The 18116-nt window shown below is 35.1% G+C and overlaps 1 protein-coding gene across 2 annotated transcripts in view; it reads right to left on the minus strand.

Moving 5' to 3' along the window:
- Positions 1 to 8250, minus strand: part of wipf1a (WAS/WASL interacting protein family, member 1a) — a 9348-nt gene extending 1098 nt beyond the window's left edge. Inside the window, exons 1-8 of one of the 2 annotated variants that reach the window (XM_051119881.1) lie at positions 8052 to 8250; positions 5187 to 5271; positions 3231 to 3360; positions 2814 to 2936; positions 1541 to 2206; positions 1258 to 1443; positions 547 to 651; positions 1 to 354 (exon numbers count right to left, since the gene is read on the minus strand). The exon at positions 1 to 354 is cut by the window's left edge and continues 1098 nt beyond it. In XM_051119881.1, coding sequence (XP_050975838.1) covers positions 308 to 354; positions 547 to 651; positions 1258 to 1443; positions 1541 to 2206; positions 2814 to 2936; positions 3231 to 3360; positions 5187 to 5240 — 1311 coding nt within the window. In that variant the 5' untranslated portion in view covers positions 5241 to 5271; positions 8052 to 8250 and the 3' untranslated portion in view covers positions 1 to 307. Of the gene's footprint in view, positions 355 to 546; positions 652 to 1257; positions 1444 to 1540; positions 2210 to 2813; positions 2937 to 3230; positions 3361 to 5186; positions 5272 to 8051 lie in introns of both variants that reach the window. The other variant, XM_051119880.1, reaches the window with a different exon arrangement.
- Between the last annotated feature and the right edge of the window lie 9866 nt (positions 8251 to 18116).

The following is an 18116-nucleotide window of genomic DNA, read 5'->3' on the forward strand; positions in this document are numbered from 1 at the left end:
GTAACACCATAATTATCATCTCTGTGTGGACATTCAGACCCCACAATGTATGTTATGCCTGGACACACACAAAATGTCTTCATTTCAAATTGCAGATGAAATTGATTAAAACAAACTTTCTTAGATAATGACAGAATGCACTTTAATTTCCATATATGGACATATTTCACCCCAAATGATTAAATTGCATAAAACAGTGATTTAAAAAAAATGCAAATAAAAGTTAAAAACATTCATGTTTTCACAAGTTCCTGAGTCTCATTCAGCAGATGAACAACCAGCTCACACTGTATATTGTCAAAGCATTTTATCTGGGAATTGGTGGCAAGGGTGGCGCCCCTCTGTCTCTCACTCCTGAAATACAAATGCATATAGATACAAACTGATCAAATGGATTATTCTCACATTAAAACACTGAAATATTGCATGAAAAATATGCAAATCAAGACAAGTTTGGACAGCATAATACTAAAACAACACACACTGAACAATAACATTTAAAACAATTACTTATTACAGTTCTGCACAACATATTACAGTGCTCACCTTTGCCACCAGCTTTGCTGGGGTAAGACTTAGAGAAGGAGACGTACGGCTCTGGTGGGGGTAATTCAGACAGAGGATGGAAGGGAAACCTCATCCCCCACTCATCTAAAGGAAAAGAATACAATAGAATATGCAAAGCCAAAGAGAGTCAGGCAATAATAATTGTATTAGCACTCAGATTTTCAATAGCATAAACATACTGAGTCAGTATTTCTATCAACATCATGCCGTGTCTGCTATCCATAGATGTTAAAGGGACAGTTCACCCAAAATTATTCAAAATTATCCTCATGTTGTTCCCTGTCTTCCCTGACTTCACTCTTCCGCATAAAAAAGCAATGAAGAATGTAGGTAATCAAAATTATTGTTATTGTATTTTTTGTCAATACAGTGAATGTCAGTGGGAACCAAAACTCTTTAATTAGCAACATTCTTCAAAAATATCATCTTTTTTTGTTTGTTTGTTTGTTTACATTTCACAGAAGAAAGAAAGTCATACACGTTTGGAACAACATGAAGGTGAGTAAATAATGACAGAATTGTCATTTTTGGGTAAATTATTCCTTTAAAAGAAATCTTGTTAAACTGACCAACAAGATGTTTTCTTTTTCTGTTAAAACTCTTTCTCCTATTCCAGAAAACCTTTGTATTGTTGACCTACAGGTTCCCACTTTCTCATGAGCAGATAGAAGGTTCTTGTGGCAGTCATACCTGCGGCAGGTGGAGGAGGGCACTGGAAGCCATTGATGGTGTCAGGGGGTGGTGGAGGAAAACTTGACCCTCTGGGAGGGTCTGGGGGTAGAGGGGGTCTGCCTGATCCACCGGCACGATTAGGAGGAGGTACGGGGGGAGACATTCCTCTGCCTCCTCCTCCAGCGGGTGGAGGTGGTAGGGGACCTGGGGGAAGGTCCAGTCACAAAATGATACGTCCGCAGAACAACAAAACAATTTCTCATTCGCAAACCTCACAACTGTCATCTGAACTTCCTCATACCTGACCGTATGGATGAGCTCCTTCCTGATGGAGGCGGCCTCTCATTGGGTGGTGGTGGCAGTGGGCTGGAGCGTCCAGGCGGTGGTGGAGGAGGAAAGTTGTTTCTCGGAGAGCCTCTAGTGTTGGGCTCGTCCCTTGGGGATGGTGGGATGGGTGGGGCCCCTCCTCTTGCTGGAGGTAAGGATGGAGGCGCATTACCCATAGGCCTCTGAGAACTCGCTGGTTTACACTCAGTTGATGGTGGCGGTGGTGGTAGTGCTCCATCTCGAGAAAATGACGCTCTGCCTCCTCCGGTGGGTGGAGGAGGGGGAGGGAAGTCATCTGAGGGCCTGCTTGGGATTGTGGGTAATGGCGGCCGGGCACTTGCGGGCATTGGGGGTGGAGGGAAGGAAGACTGGGACTCCCTTGGTTGAGGAGGAAGGCTTGGACGTCTGCCCGGCTGGCTAGGAGGAGGTGCAGAAACTGAGGAGCTTGGCGGTCGACCTCCAGGTAGAGGTGGTGGGCCACTAGGAGAACTGTGCTGGGGTGAGCGTGATGAGGACGGTACAGGTGGGGGTCCGGCCCTCCCAGGAGAAGGTCGTCCTGTGGATGGGAGTGGGGGTCTGCTTCCTGCTGGGGTGCTGGGTGCTGGGAATCTCCCTGCTGTAGAAGGCATCGGTGGTCTTACTGCTTTAGTGGCATCATAAAACAAAGAACATGAAGAAAAGTTTCAAGTATAGCACATTTCAGTTTTGTCACAAATTCAAATATAAGGATTCAATTATTATTCAATTACAATTGTTATTACATTATATAAGTATAGTATAGCATAGTATAGTATTATATAGTATAAACATTTTGATTTCAATTTTTGTCACAATGCAAAAAAAATCATAATTAGGAAATTTAAGAAATTTATTTTTATAAACTGTTATTTTATTAGTATAGTACACTACAGTACAGTATAGTGAATGTGCATAGTGTGCATTAAATAAACATCTTGATTTCAATTTTCATCGCAGATAGGATTAAATTATAAATACAAATAGAATTATTATTATTACAGTGTATAATTTAGTACAGTAGAGTATAGTATAGCAAGTATTACAATGCAAAAATAATAGGATTAAATTATAAACAGCATAAGTATAATTAGTAGTAGAAATCTTTATCTTATGTAATTTTTGTAATTTTTATTTCATTTCCTTTTTGTTGTTGTTTTATTGTTACCCCCTTTATATAAGGCTTGTGCAATATTAAATGTTCATAAATATGATTAATTTTGGATGATTACCAGTGTTTCCTGATGATTTCAGTCTTGGCATTCCACCCTGAAACAGTCCACCCATTCCACCTGGAGCTCCGCCCCCAAACCCTCCACCTCCTCCTCCCCCTCCTCCTCCACCTCCTTTGGGTTCTGCGTAAATTAAAAACATTATTAATAGATATATTATGATCATAAGAATTCATTCTTCAGAAAGTCTTTGGCTCTACACTCTTAAAAATAAAAGATATGTATAGCTGTCAACATTTGAAGTGGATCGAAACCTTTCATCAAAGTCATCCTAAAACCAAAACAATACCCGTTCTTGTCTTAGGGCAACTTTGATGAACATTTTCGATCCACTTCAAATGTTGACTACTGTATACACACACACACACACACAAAATAGGATACAAAGTATATTGCAGACAAGAAGGGTAAACTCACTGTCCAGCACTGGGGCGCTGCGATCATTGGTGACGGTTTTCTTCAGTCGAGCTCCTTTGCCGATATCTGATAGTAGAGCATTTCTCCCTTGCTGCTCTGATCTGCTCAGATTTGGCTTCTCTGTGTTTGCCTAGTGAAAGTTAATTTCAATCAGACAGACCCCATAGAGAACTTTGAATAGAATTACAGAGTATGCTACAGAATTACACATGCTACAGGTGTGCATTTGTGACCACACGGTTCAAATAGAAGTAAAAAAGTTGGTATTGGATTTTGGTTACATGGTTTCTTGACATAAAAAGTGTGCCCAATGCTATTTTCTAGTTATCAGTTATTTTGACAACATCAATAAAGACTTCCAAAACAAAGATTCACATATAATGTACTCACCTCCTTGTAATCCAAGATGTTCATGTCTTTCTTTCCTCAGTCATAAAAAAATTGTTTTTTGAGGGAAACATTTCAGCATTTTTCTCCATATAATGGACTGATATGGTGCCCAGATTTTGAACGTCCAAAATTCAGTTTGAATGCGGCTTCAAACGATCACAAATGCAGTTGTAAACGATACCAGCCGAGGAAGAAGGGTCTTATCTAGCATAACGATCGGTTATTTTCATTAATAAATACAATTTAAATACTTTTTTACCTTGTCTTGTCTTTCTCTCCCTGAACTCTCTTTCTCTGTGTATTCTGGCTCAAGACAGTTAGGGTATGTCGAAAAACTCCAATCGTATTTTCTCCCTCAACTTCAAAAATCATTTTAAAATCATCCTACATCGCTGCAGAAGTACAGACACAGTCTTTGTAAAGTAAACATGCAAAGAAGATCAAACACCCTTAACAAAAAAGGTAAAACAGCAATATAGGACGATTTTGAAGTTGAGGGAGAACATCAGATGGGAGTTTTTCGACATACCCTAACTGTCCTGAACCTGAACAAAAACAGTCCAAGCAGAGTAAGACAAAACAAGCATCTGGCATTAAAAAGTATATAAATTGTATTATTTTTATTAAAATAACTGATCGTTACGCTAGATAAGACTGGGATCGTTTACAACCGCATTCAAAATCGAAGTTCAAAATCGGGGCACCATATCAGTCCATTATATGAAATGCTGAAAAATGCTGAAATGTTGAAAGACATGAACATCTTGGATGACAAGGGGGTGAGTAAATTATTTGTAAATTGTTGTTCTGGAAGTGGACTTCTCCTTTAATGGTAGTGATGTTAAAGTCATGTAAAGTTGTATGACGAACAACATGTAACGTGAGAATCATAATCTTGTGTTGGTCACAGAGCTTATTTCTGCATTTACCAAATATCATGTTATTGGGATTTTGTTGAGGAAACCAGGTTGATGCAAACTTAGGGTTGGCCTACAGAAACGTCATCATTGCAATGCTGTATTTCTACATGTCTGAGACTGAAGGTAACGGTTTAAGAACCTTTCCTCCTTTGGTTAATCTGACAATTCATTACTAGTAATTTAAAGTGGTAAAATACGGTGTCTTCAGCAGTAACCTTGTGAAATGAAATTATATAAATCATATAAATTATTAAAAAACCAACTGGAAATGTTTCATGAAAACAAATGCACAACCTGTAGACTCACATGTATGTGCAAACAGATACTAGTTTGTACAAGTGAACTATAGACCATTTCGCTAGATGTAAACAACACTGGTCCAGAAGCGCTTCCTGTGTTTTTTTTTTTTTTATTTCACATATACAAATACATCTTAATGGTGCTAATGTAACATTTTCATCCAGTCAAATGTTATGTTGGTTGTATTTTTTTGTGATGTTTGTGTAAAGTAAAAAAAAAAAGAAACAGGAAGTGTACCGGGACCAGTATGTTTACATCTAGCGAAATGGTCTATATGCTCCAGTATAAATATTTGATATTTAAGTTCTAAATTAAGCTATTCATCAACATATGTATGGTCCCATACCAATGCAAATGTTGGAGGAGGACCAGGAGGGGGCGGCGGTGGTGGTCCAGGCATATTTCCTCTGCTTTCTTTCTAACCTAAACGACTGAGAGCACACAAATGAAAAAAAAAAAAAAAAACACACACACACGTCAGTAACAACCAATCAAGCAATCAGCAAGCAGCGTTGGGAAGATTACTTGGGAAATGTAATAGGTTACAGATCGCCCTATTTAAAATGTAACATTTTTTTTTTAAATAATTTAATTACACATTTATTGTCAGTAACTGTAACAGATTACAGTTACATTTATTTTGTAATTAAATTAGGTAATTCCATTACATGTAACTAGTTACTGCCCAACACTGACAACAAGCAAGTTGATAAATGGAGGAAGTGTCACACTAGCACGTCCTCTGAAGACACATACCTCATCTTCAATCCTAAGCTTTTGTTGCAATTTCCAAGTTGCAAAGTAACAGACATGGTATCACATATAGAGTCATATGTACACACATACTTCAAACAATATGAAAGCAGCAAAACAGCAGGTGTTCACTATCTTAGGGTGACACATAAGCAAATAAATAAATAACACTTTATCTGCTACAAATAATTCACATGTGGAATATATTTTGCTCAGTCCATGCTCAGTTTTTACCCCGTATGCATTTTTAGGAAAGATAAAACACAACTTTTGGTTGATGTTATATAAACCACCAACAGCAAAAGGACTTTCATAATGAGGGCTATTCATAACTGCACAGGCGACAGCTGTGACCCGATTACTCAAGTGCATCACTGTGGATATTTTACACGGGCAGTAAAATCATGACATGCTGCTCGTGTCTCTTCAATTTTAAGGGCCTTTAAACATATGCTGGCACTCAATTCCTTTTAATAGCAGAACTGCTACCGAAATACACAAGAACCACACAACAAACCAAAACCACCCCTGGTATTTAACACTACCTACCAACACCCCAGCATCCTCCCAGAACACCCTGTCAAACTGAAAGTGTCAATCCACTCACAACACTCAGGCAACTAGTCAGTACAACTTAACGGAAAATGTCAGCATGTGAGCAATAGGTTTGTATTTCATCTTCAGCAAAGTAAAAGCTTACTGTCTATCTGTGTGCTTTGTTACCCCCCCCCCAAAAAAAAGACCAAAAAAAAAAAAAAAAAAAACTTGACCTGTTTCGCACTTAAAAATGGTTAAAGGAGTTGCTAAACTGTCAAACGCTCTTATCTCCTTCTAAAGTAATCACACTGCAGCCAATGACTTCCTGACACTAGCAGAAATGCAAAAAAACACACTCCACATCTCGCTCTTCACCTAGAAACATGGTCCAAACACACACAAACTGCTTAATTTGCAACTTCATTGAAGATTATGCAATGACCTTCAGATGGTCCATGTACAATCCAGTAGATGGTCACTTAAACCCCCTGCAAAGTCAAAGTGGCCTACGTGCAGAACACAAGTACACATTCTTCGAACTGGTGCACAAATATAGAAAAGTAGGTCTCACTTTATATTAAGTGGCTTTAACTACTATGTACTTACATCAGGAAATAAGTACAATGTACTTATTGTGTTCATATCGTATTGCAAAACACTTTTGCTGCTACTGAGGTGGGATACAGGAAAGGTTAGAAACAGGTTTGGTGGTATGGGTAGTTTAAGGGTAGGTTAAGGTGTCAACAGTGTCTTTATAAATATAATTGCAGAAAATAATTACAGATGTAATTATTTTTTTTTTTTTTATATAAGTGCATATGTATATATACAAAAAGTGCATTGTATCAAATTATTAATTTAAATGTAAGTAATACTTATAAAGCCACTTAATATAAAATGGGACCAAAAAGTATTTTTTGAGAACAAAATGCTCATTTTTCTGACCAGTTTAAATGAAAATATGAATCAGGGATGAGAGAAAATGTCCAAACATCAGTAAATCATTCTGCCACTCAGTGAAGACAATTCTAAAACTTTTAAAGATTCTAAATTTAAAGGTTTTTCTAATTTCTAATTATTTAAAAAATGTATCATAATCTTGTGAACACGAATGTTTATAAATTAACACATTAATTTAAGTAGATTAATAATATTTATTTTTTAATAAACAGTCAAATGTTTTAAATAGCCATTTTTAATAAATAAATGTTTTATTATTTTAAAAGTTGAGAAATGGCATATTTTATATATATTTTCATTGGAAATTTAATATTTTTGTGGAAACTGTGCTTTTTTTTTCAGGATGCTTTAATGAATAGAAACTTCAAAAGAACAACAATTAATTGAAATAGTTACTTTTTACACATTTAACAGTTTTTACTGCCACTTTGAACCATATTTAGCGCAGCCTTGCTTGATAAAATAAATAAATAAATAAATGAATAAATACTTCTGATTGACCTCCAGAATATTGAAAGTTAGTGTATATTCAACATTGCTCTATAAGGAAAAATGTGCTACAATATAATTACATTTTTTGCTTATTTTCTTGAGACATTATTTTACATTTCTTTTAAAAATTTACATTCAAATTCATGTGTATCCTGTTCTCCATTTGTCGAAGAAGATCAGTTATTACATACATTAAATTCAAAGATGCACATAATTTGCATTGAAAATGCAGCTTTTACAATGTAGTTCTTTTAGTTTTGTTCAGAAGCTGTGAGAAAACCAAGAGAGTGAGCTACATTTCCTCTGTTGAGTTTCCTCTGTGGTTGAGCACTGTTAGAAAACCAGCAGCTTAAAATGAAACACCAACATTCATCCATCCATCAATGGATGCTCACTAGCCTTTACAGGACACCGTGTCACTCCCTCACAAGCTTCACTCCTTCATTTTTACAATTAAAGAAACACTCACCTGTGTCGGAGCATTTGGAGCCACCAGATCCAAGGTTTTGTACAAAGTTGCGCTTCACTTCCTGTCTGCGACTGCACAGACCAATCAGAGTCTGCAATGGTGCTGCGATGAGTTTTAATGCAAGAGAAGGAGCTGATGATGGCAGCATGCAAACGATTGTGACCACATGCGTTTCCTCACACAGTGTCTGTGAAAGAGTGAGATTAGCCAGGCGAGGGCTCTTATGAGCTCCACTACTGAGAACATTAACAGAAACAGGAACTAAATGACTAATTTGGAGCAAATAGATCTGACGCCTGGTCTCGCCTGCTGCTCACACTGAGCTTGTTCTTAAAATCAGCCCTCTGTGAACATTTTAGTGCACATATACTCTGAATGTATGTGTTTGGTATCACTGGAGTCATCATTAATTTAGATATTCTCAGTGTGGTCCATTCGGTTTGGTTAAAATGTGACTGAAAAGCACATTTCTGTGAAATAAGTTTATGACTGAAAAAGAGATGTTGTGCACAAGATCCAGAAAGTATTTTGACACTTAAAATATCTGAATGTCACTGCGTTAGATGCAAAATGTCTTTGTGCTCAAACAGTGCAGGAGGTTTTCTCAAAACTAACTTCACCTTTCTGAGTCATTTTTGCTCAGTGACTTGTAATCAGCTGGTGTCAAGTTTGCTGAATTTGGAAAGCACACTATCTGTATAATGCTATTTCAGTTAGCAAAGTTCACACAGTAAAACCACTTACGTAAGTAATCACGTTAACATACACTGCCATTCAACAGTTTGGGTCTGTGAGATTTTTTAATACTTTTGTCTCTTATGCTAAACATGGCTACATTTATTTGACCAAAAATACAATAAAATCAGTAATACTGTGAAATATTATTATTAGTTTTCAATTTTAATACATTACTAAATGTCATATATTCCTGTGATGCATCATGCTTAATTTTCTGCATCGTCTTCAATGTCACATGATTGACAATACCAAATTTACTGTCATTTATAAATATTTAAGTGTGGTTTCAGCGTCTAAATGCTTGTGGGTCCATGTCATAACACACTATTTAATATTATAGTCATGTAATTATAAGCCCTAAACATCCATGGCGCGGTTAACCATTATACAAATACAACGTACCTGCCTGTAATCCAAAGATACTTCTGTTTAACTCTATAAAGCATGATGTATTATAATTATACATTTCTAATGTCTTTCAATGATCATCATGATCTAAATTTTGCTGAAAAACTTTGTCGCAAATATCCTGTCATCTAGTTACAGAAGTTTACACTTTTGTAGCATGTAGGCCTTATTTTTATAAAAGTTTCCAACTTGATACAACTTTTGAAATCTTTCCTGATTTTTATAAAGTAAACATATAAATTAGATATTTACAAGAAGGTTCCATTAGTTAATATATTAACTAGCATGAACAAATAATAATAAAATAACAGTTTATTACAGTATTTATTAATCAAATATTTATTAATAATGAAAATAGAGAAGTCCACTTCCAGAACAAACATTTACAAATAAATTACTCACACCCTTGTCATCCAAGATGTTCATAAAGAAATTATTTTTTTTGTGGAAAACATTTCAGCATTTTTCTCCATACAGTGGACTTCTATGGTGCCCGTGAGTTTGAACTTCCAAAATGTAGTTTAAACGCAGCTTCAAAGGGCTCTAAATGATCCCAGTTGAGGAAGAATGGTCTTATTTATAGTGTAACGATTGATTTTCCAAAAAAATTGACAATTTATATACTTTTTAACCTCAAATGCTTGTCTTGTCTAGCTCTGCGTGAACTCTGTGTAATCTGGGTCAATACAGTTAGGGTATGTTAAAAAACTCCCATCTCATTTTCTTCTCCAACTTCAAAATCATCCTACATCACTGTTTTACCTGTAAAGGGCGTTTTGTCTTCTTTGCATGTTCACTTTGTAAACACTGGGTCGGTACTTCTGCAGCGATGTAGGATTAATTTAAAGTTGGAGGAGAAAATGAGATGGGAGTTTTTTGACATACCCTAACTGTATTGACCCGGATTACACAGCGTTCACGCAGAGCTAGACAAGATGAGCATTTGAGGTTAAAATTATATAATTTTTTTTTTTTTTTTTTTTTTTTTTTAGAAAATAACCATTTGTTTCGCTAGATAAGACCCTTCTTCTTCAGCTGGGATCATTTAGAGCCCTTTGAAGCTGCATTTAAACTACATTTTGGAAGTTCAAACTTGGGGGCATCATTGAAGTCCACTGTATGGAGAGAAATCCTGACATGTTTTCCTCAGAAAACATAATTTCTTTGTGACTGAAGAAAGAAAGATCTTGAGGGGGTGAGTAAAGGGGGTGAGTAAGTCATGAGTTATCTCATTTTTGTTCAGGAAGTGAACTTCTCCTTTAACTAATGTTAACAAACACAACTTTTGATTTTAATAATGCATTAGGAAATGCTAAAAAATAACATTGGGATAAATACATTCTGTAAAAGTATTATTAATTCTTAATTCATGTTAACAACAGTAGTTAACTAATGTTAACTAATGAGCGAGCTTTATTGTAAAGTGTTTCTGATATTGTTAGTTATATTTCAAGATGAACATTTCCTGAACTGAAGCAATTATCAAATATGATACATCAGGTTTTTGCAGAACATTTATTTGTTCACTATATGTTTTGACCCCCACAATAAAAACTACAGAGCTTTAATCATAAAATAAGCATTTACATTTTATCTTAATAAGACTTTCATTTTTAGAAGATATCGAGTGACCTGATATTTACATGGATTTTATGTAAATAGTCTTATAAGCAGTGTTGTGGGTAAAAAAATTACAAGTAACATGAGTACAGTTATGTAATCACTAATCAGATTACTTTTTAATTTACAAGAAAATATCTGAGTTACGTTTTCAAATAAGTAACGCTACTTTGTTTTTCCATTTATTGACTGACAAGTCTTCTGTCCCCATGTTGAGAGAAATCGGTACAAAGTACAAAGGCATTGTGTGCACTGTGTAAACATGATGTTACTGTAGGTCGAGACTAAATGTAAACATACATTAATTCATCTCACTTGCAAAAAAAACAGATTCAGTATTCCTCAAAATGGATAAAAGCAGAGAAATGCAAACTCAGAATATGACATAACATAAATGTTAAATAACACTAATATCCTTTGTCCTTTATCCTTGATTATCCTTTACATATCCAATTTTATTACCCAGTGTCTTTGCTGCTGACCTTCGATGACCCAATTCAACCATATTAATGAGCAAACATTATTTTAGATCAGGGGTGCCCAATCTCAGTCATGGAGGGCCTGTGTCCTACAGAGTTTAGCTCCAACTTGCCTCAACACACCTGCTGGGAAGTTTCTAGTATGCCTAGTAAAGCCTTGATTAGCTGCTTCATGTGCGTCTAATTAGGGCTGGAGCTAAACTCTGCAGGACACCAGCCCTCCAGATCTGAGTTTGGGCACCCCTGCTTTACATTAACAAACATTTATCTATTTTTTTATTGCTGAAGAGTGTTGAATCTTCTTCTCCTTTGTTCTACTATACAGACATGAATTTACTTTTCCTGCAGCCTGAGGCGTATTCATTTCACTTGTTGGTGTGAAAGGGTTTTTTGCCAAAAAGTAGAACTTTTAATACTAAAAACCAACAAGTAAGCCCTGGCCAGATTTAAAAAGTATTGCAGAAATAACACAAAAAGTAACGTAACTCATTACTTTCCGTAAAGTAAATAAGTAACATAATTAGTGAATTAAGGGATTTTATTGCATATGGGAGGTGTTTTTCCTCCTTAAGTATGAGCTCCACGTTACATTCTCCATCATTTCTTGTGAGCCATAAAAGTCTGATGTATCAGTGTCAAATACATTTTATAGTATGCATATTTAACTACTATGCACTTACATACATCATAATAAATAACAATTTTACAAAAGTTAGGTGCAGTGTACTTATTTTGTTGTATTACTGTACTTACTTTTGCTGTGCTATTGAGGTGGGTATAGGGGTAGGGTTAGTCACAGCTTTCAAGGTTGGGTGTAAGGGTGGGTTAAAGAGTAGTGGAAGGGGTAAACAGTGTTATTATACATATAATCACGGATGTAATTACATGCAGGTATTTTTTAAATATAACAACAATGTACAAACGTGTATGTACACAGTAATTGCACCTATTAAAAAAGGAAACAGGATTGCTTACAGTAAGCAGTCATTACCAAATTGACAGAGTCACTCCTACAGTTACAATCAGTTCCACTTATTTTCATAGTCCATTTTAGTCATGCTACTAACTATAGAGGGTTTGCATGTACATTATGGTTTCAGTTACCTGTATGTGCAGACCAGTGTTGAGAAGGTTACTTTGGAAATGTAATAGGTTACAGATTACAAGTTACTTGATTTAAAATGTAATCAGTAGTGTAACTTTTCAATTATTTTATAAAAGTAATGTAACTAATTACTTTTAATTACTTTTCTAAATTTCTGATATTTTCAACTGCAGAGTTAACCTTGCAGTAGCACTCAACACTGATTACTGTCAGACTTTAAAAATCCTTTATGACTTGAATTAAGATTATAATAAGTAAGGGATAACATACATCTTTATTTTGCGATAACAACTGGCTACAATATCAACAACATTATACCACTTATTACACAACTGCTTGATAGATTGTCAAAATAATTAGACACGAAACAGTGATCTGAGATGAAATATTTCAACGGAAAGCTTCCATGAAGAAATCAGTTGCTAGCAAATGGCAAATTCAAAGTAGACATTTTAGGGATACAGTGCAGTCATACCACTTTTCTTACACAACATTTCACCACATAAATAATTAAGGAAGTACTACTAGTTTGTTAGTTATCTTATAATCCATTACAGTGTACAAATGAAACAATAGAGCGAGTCCACGATACCAGGATGACAGAATTAAGAAACTGTCCACACAATATTGAATTACGCTTTAATATTTTATTAGCTAAGCAAACACAAATCTTCCACCAAGAAAAACTATCAAGCATATACCACTGACTTAAGCCGCCCCGAATGAGTCTGAGTTATTAGCTTCTACCAGTTGTTATTGGGCAATAACCTGGAATGTCATGACTGACCAATCAGAATCAAGCATTCCACAGAACCGTGTAATAATTAAATTTAAAGCACAGCCACCACAAATTCTGACTATTTTTTTTTTTTTTTTTTTTTTACTTTTTATGCCTTTTATTGTGATAGGACAGTAGAGAGATGACAGGAAAGAGCTGGGAGGAGAGGGTACGAATCGAACTCGGGTCACCGTGAGCGCAGTTGCGCTATATGTCATAACAAGATCATAACATAAATAACATCATAACAAGAAATAGTTTAATAGCTATGATACTGGGTTTGAAATCAAATGTTTGCATAGTTATGACAGAAAACACCAGCATCTAACAATGCCTTGGAAAAAACTATCTTAAAAAATAAAGTTTATGCATAAACCCAAATAGGAAATAAAACAGTCATGGAATAAGCATGTGTCCTATTCTGTGTCCTGAACTCCTGAAACATTGGTGTCTCATTTTAGAGCAGTCAGTGCAATTTATGAAAGAAGTCAATTGAATCTGTAAGTGGGGGTGGGTGTGTGAAAAAATTCAGATGTAATCCCCTTTGTAATCACTGGCATTTTTCAAAAGTAACTGTAATTTAATTACACATTTTTTGTCAGTAACTGTAACTAATTTATTTTGTAATTAAATTACGTAATTCCGTTACATGTAACTAGTTACTCCCTAACACTGGTGCAGACATATGGGAAATACTCGGATGTAAACCAACAGCATGGTTAATGTACTACTAAATACATTTTTCTGCTAATTTATGCTGTCTAAATCATGGGAAAAAAAATGTGTGGAAACTACTAAATCATTCCTACTTAGTAAGTAGGAAAGGCCGCAATATTTTGACAAACAAAAATTAATAGGTGGTAAAGATATGTACGAGCAGTGTTAATTAAGATATTAGCCTAATATTTCACCGACCTGACTGGAAATGATAAGAACAAACTCGAATGTTGTCAAGATTCGTGCCCTGGAAATCCTGCTTCAGTTTGGCCAACCACAAACACCTTTTGTTCCTCAGACAGTTTTTTGCAATCTTCTCCTTGATTTGTTATAACTTTTGGCAGTCTGTAGTACTCCAAATGTGTTTCCCAGTCTGACCGACTAGTACAGCCCAAAACATGACAATAAATGACCATTTTCAGCAGCAATAATCCGCAAAATATGCAAGTGTCCTTCGGTTCAGTGGCATTATTTACGTTCAGTGCCGCCAATATGTCAGATTAATGACTCGTCATGAAAACACTCTATAAGTGGATAGTTGACAAATAGCCAGTAAAAAATTTTGTTTTTGTTTTTTTTTGTAAAAGACCATTTTTGAAGAAGAAATGCACATATTTATGTAGTGTGAAGTCTGATCTTTAAGAAATTATAAGAAAATATAAAGGGTCATTAAGGGTCAATTTTTCCATTGTTTTTTTTTTTTTGGCAATTGGACGGGTTTTAACCTGGTAAACCTGCTTTGCTGTCATCTATACAAAACTGCTGAAAAGTATACTATTTTAAGATGAGTAATATTTCAGTCTCCCCTATTACAATACTGAACTGTTTTTTTTTTTTTTTTAAGATGTTTTGAGATAAAAGCAAATCTGTGGTTGTTTTATGTATCACACCACAGGACATTACGTCATACTATAGGAAATTACACACTAAAGGATAGAGATGGTAAATATATTTATAAACAGAAATTTGCAAAATGCACACCAAAGTGTAATCTATTTTTATCAGAAGTGGAAATTTGGAAAAAGTCTCTAATGCAAATTAATAACAAAAAAGAATGACATATTGTTAGATTTCATGGAGAATTTTTTTGTTTGTTTGTTTTTTTTTTTTGTAAAAGACCATTTTTGAAGAAGAAATGCACATATTTATGTAGTGTGAAGTCTGATCTTTGAGAAAATATAAGAAAATATAAAGGGTCATTAAGGGTCAATTTTTAACAGGGGACCCCCCTTGAAACGCCCAACATTTTGGGCTAGTTTTAAGTGGCAATTGGACGGGTTTTAACCTGGTAAACCTCCTTTGCTGTCATCTATACAAAACTGCTGAAAAGTATACCATTTTAAGATGAGTAATATTTCAGTCTCCCCTATTACAATACTCAACCGTTTTTTTTTTTTTTTTAAGATGTTTTGAGATAAAAGCAAATCTGTGGTTGTTTTATGTATCACACCACAGGACATTACGTCATACTATAGGAAATTACACACTAAAGGATAGAAATGGTAAATATATTCATAAACAGAAATTTGCGAAATGCACACCAAAGTGTAATCTATTTTTATCAGAAGTGGAAATTTTGAAAAAGTCTCTAATGCAAATTAATAACAAAAAAGAATGACATATTGTTAGATTTCATGGAGAATTTTTTTTCTGGTATAGCTCCCCCACTGCAACCTATAAATATGTCCTAAGGAAAAAGGAAGAAATTTTTAACTATTTTTAGTTGTTTAGTTGTTTCTATGTTTTGTTTTTTATTTTATTTTATTTTTATATTTTGTTTTTCTATCTGGTTATTTGTTTATTTTTTATTTGTTTCTCTCCTTTTAAACACTGTTGTACAGTATAAGATTGCTCTTATATTTTGTGTATCTGCATTTACTTAAGGTTACTTAATATTTTTTAAGGATATACTTAATATTTTTGTAATGTTCAATCATTTTTCTTTAATAATAAAAAAAGGACAGCAATGGTAGTTATTAAAGTATTTATATTTAATTTTAAAACATGTCAAAGGAGAAAGTAAGTTTAATTTTGATACAAACAATATCAAGTAATTTTCAACAAAATACAGTCTCTTTCTTCGTGTGGGACAGTGAAAATGTCATGTCACATCAACAACCCAATAACTTTGCAACTAACTCTTATTATGGTATTAGCAGACATGTACTTGCAAAGTTACTCTTAGTCAGTAGAATGTCTTATGCAAAACCATCAAAAAAAAAAAAAAAGTGTTAGCAGATATTAAGCAAAACATCTGCTGATATTCTAAAAACTGCTAGTTGGCATGTGGTTGCAAAGATCAGCACAATGTCTAAAGTGAACTATCAAATAAGCGTCACCTCACAATCCTCCGGAGTAATCTGCGGCACAATATTATTCATATTGCTCATCCTTTCTAGTTATAAATCCTTCCACTTTAGCCGCTACGCCAACAACAACTCACTGTTCAGTGTGTGAACTGCAGGTGGCAGCACTGAGTGAGATATTACCTCTGGCTTGACTGAGTTGTGTATTGCAACAAAGCATGTATCTACAAATGGTTTAAATTTACCGTGCAGCATGCAAATTTTCTCTTCATGTAAAACAGTATCCAACTATGCAGTGCATTCAATTTTACCTTCCATTTCAAGAGTCATCAACTAAGTAATATCAAACATAACGTGAAATGTTTTCCTGACTCATTATTTTAAAAAAGGAGAAAAACGAGACAAAATTGAATTCAAAATGCATTATCACTAACATCTCACCATGCTTTAGTATTATCATTTTTAATGTTTTATAATTATTTAAAAATGTATAATTATTAATACTATTTTTTATAATAGGTTTATATTGTAATATTGTATACTGCATACTATTTAACATACTTTGTCAAATTACAAAAAAAAAAAAAAAAAAGCAGTAGCAGTATGTATAGTACTTAGGCAAGTATTGCATTCTGAACCTAGCCTTTTGGATAAAAATAGAAAAAGGAAGTGTATATATATGAGAAGAGACAGGATGAAAAGGAGAATGGAGACAAAATAAGGAGGATGTAAACACACAGAGACAGTCTGCCAGGAGCCTGGCTTAACACCACCCTCAATGCAAGCAGTGCCAGCCAACCAGAGAGCCACCAGCACAGGGCTGAGGACTCACATGCACAAGAGCCGTTGTCAGGAAGAAAAGCCCTGAGTGTGTGCTTGTGTGTGCGCATACTGATGGAGAGACCTCAATTATCCTGATGGAGTCCTCTAGTACCATACACACCGAAAAGAGCTCAACCATACACAGCAGTGTCTGTTTATGAAACAGCGATCAGGCTTATTTGGGATCTAATCTGATCTTGTCACCAAATCAAGTCACCAAACACTCCTGCACTGAACTCTGATCTTTCAGAATGTGTTTACATCGTATGCGTTCCGCTGCGGGGATTTGCATCTTCTCGTCTTTTTATGAAGGGGGCTTTCCTTTAATGACAGAAAGGAATAAACATGGTTTAAGATTTAAATATTTAAATTTAGCTTAAATACAAAAATCCCTTAAGATGTTTACAGGATTGCTAATGGAATTTCTGTCCTAAAGGATCATGGAATTATTTTCAGATTATTTTCCCCCGAATTTTAGTTTATCCAGAAAGATCTTTGCAGATTCTTAGAAGATTCTTTTTTGATCTTTTTAGAAGTTGTTCCGTTATTTACGGCTGAAAATCCACTAGAAGTTCTTCCCTGTTAAAAAAAACGGCATATGCTGGTTAGGTAGGTTTTGATGCTGGGATGCTGGTTTTAGCTGGTTTATGCTGGTCCTTTGCTGGTTTATGCTGGTCCAGGACCAGCTTAAACCAGCTAAAACCAGCATCAAAACCTACCTAACCAGCATATGCTGGTCTTTTCAACAGGGTTTACACATCTTTGAGGGTGTTTGAACAACATACTGGCATAAAACTTGGCTTAGAGACATGACACGACCAGAAATGTAATGCAAGATTTTATACTCTTTATTCTGATGGTCTGATGGTGTCACTAGTCAAATGTGCCATTCTGTGGTCAAATATATTTTTTTTATGCGTGTCTCATAAATGCACTCTTTTTCTTTCCTTTGTCAAAAAACATCTGGACAATTGAAGCGCAGACCAGTGCACTGTCTGGGGAAGGTGACCTCTGGTGGTGGGGAGGTGCTATGACAAGTCTTTCTAACCGGGCTGATATAAATGAAAGCAAAAATAGATTTTTACTGTACAT

The sequence above is a fragment of the Labeo rohita genome, chromosome 9 (genome assembly GCF_022985175.1).
Source record: "Labeo rohita strain BAU-BD-2019 chromosome 9, IGBB_LRoh.1.0, whole genome shotgun sequence".
In the NCBI taxonomy this organism is placed as follows: Eukaryota; Metazoa; Chordata; class Actinopteri; order Cypriniformes; family Cyprinidae; genus Labeo; species Labeo rohita.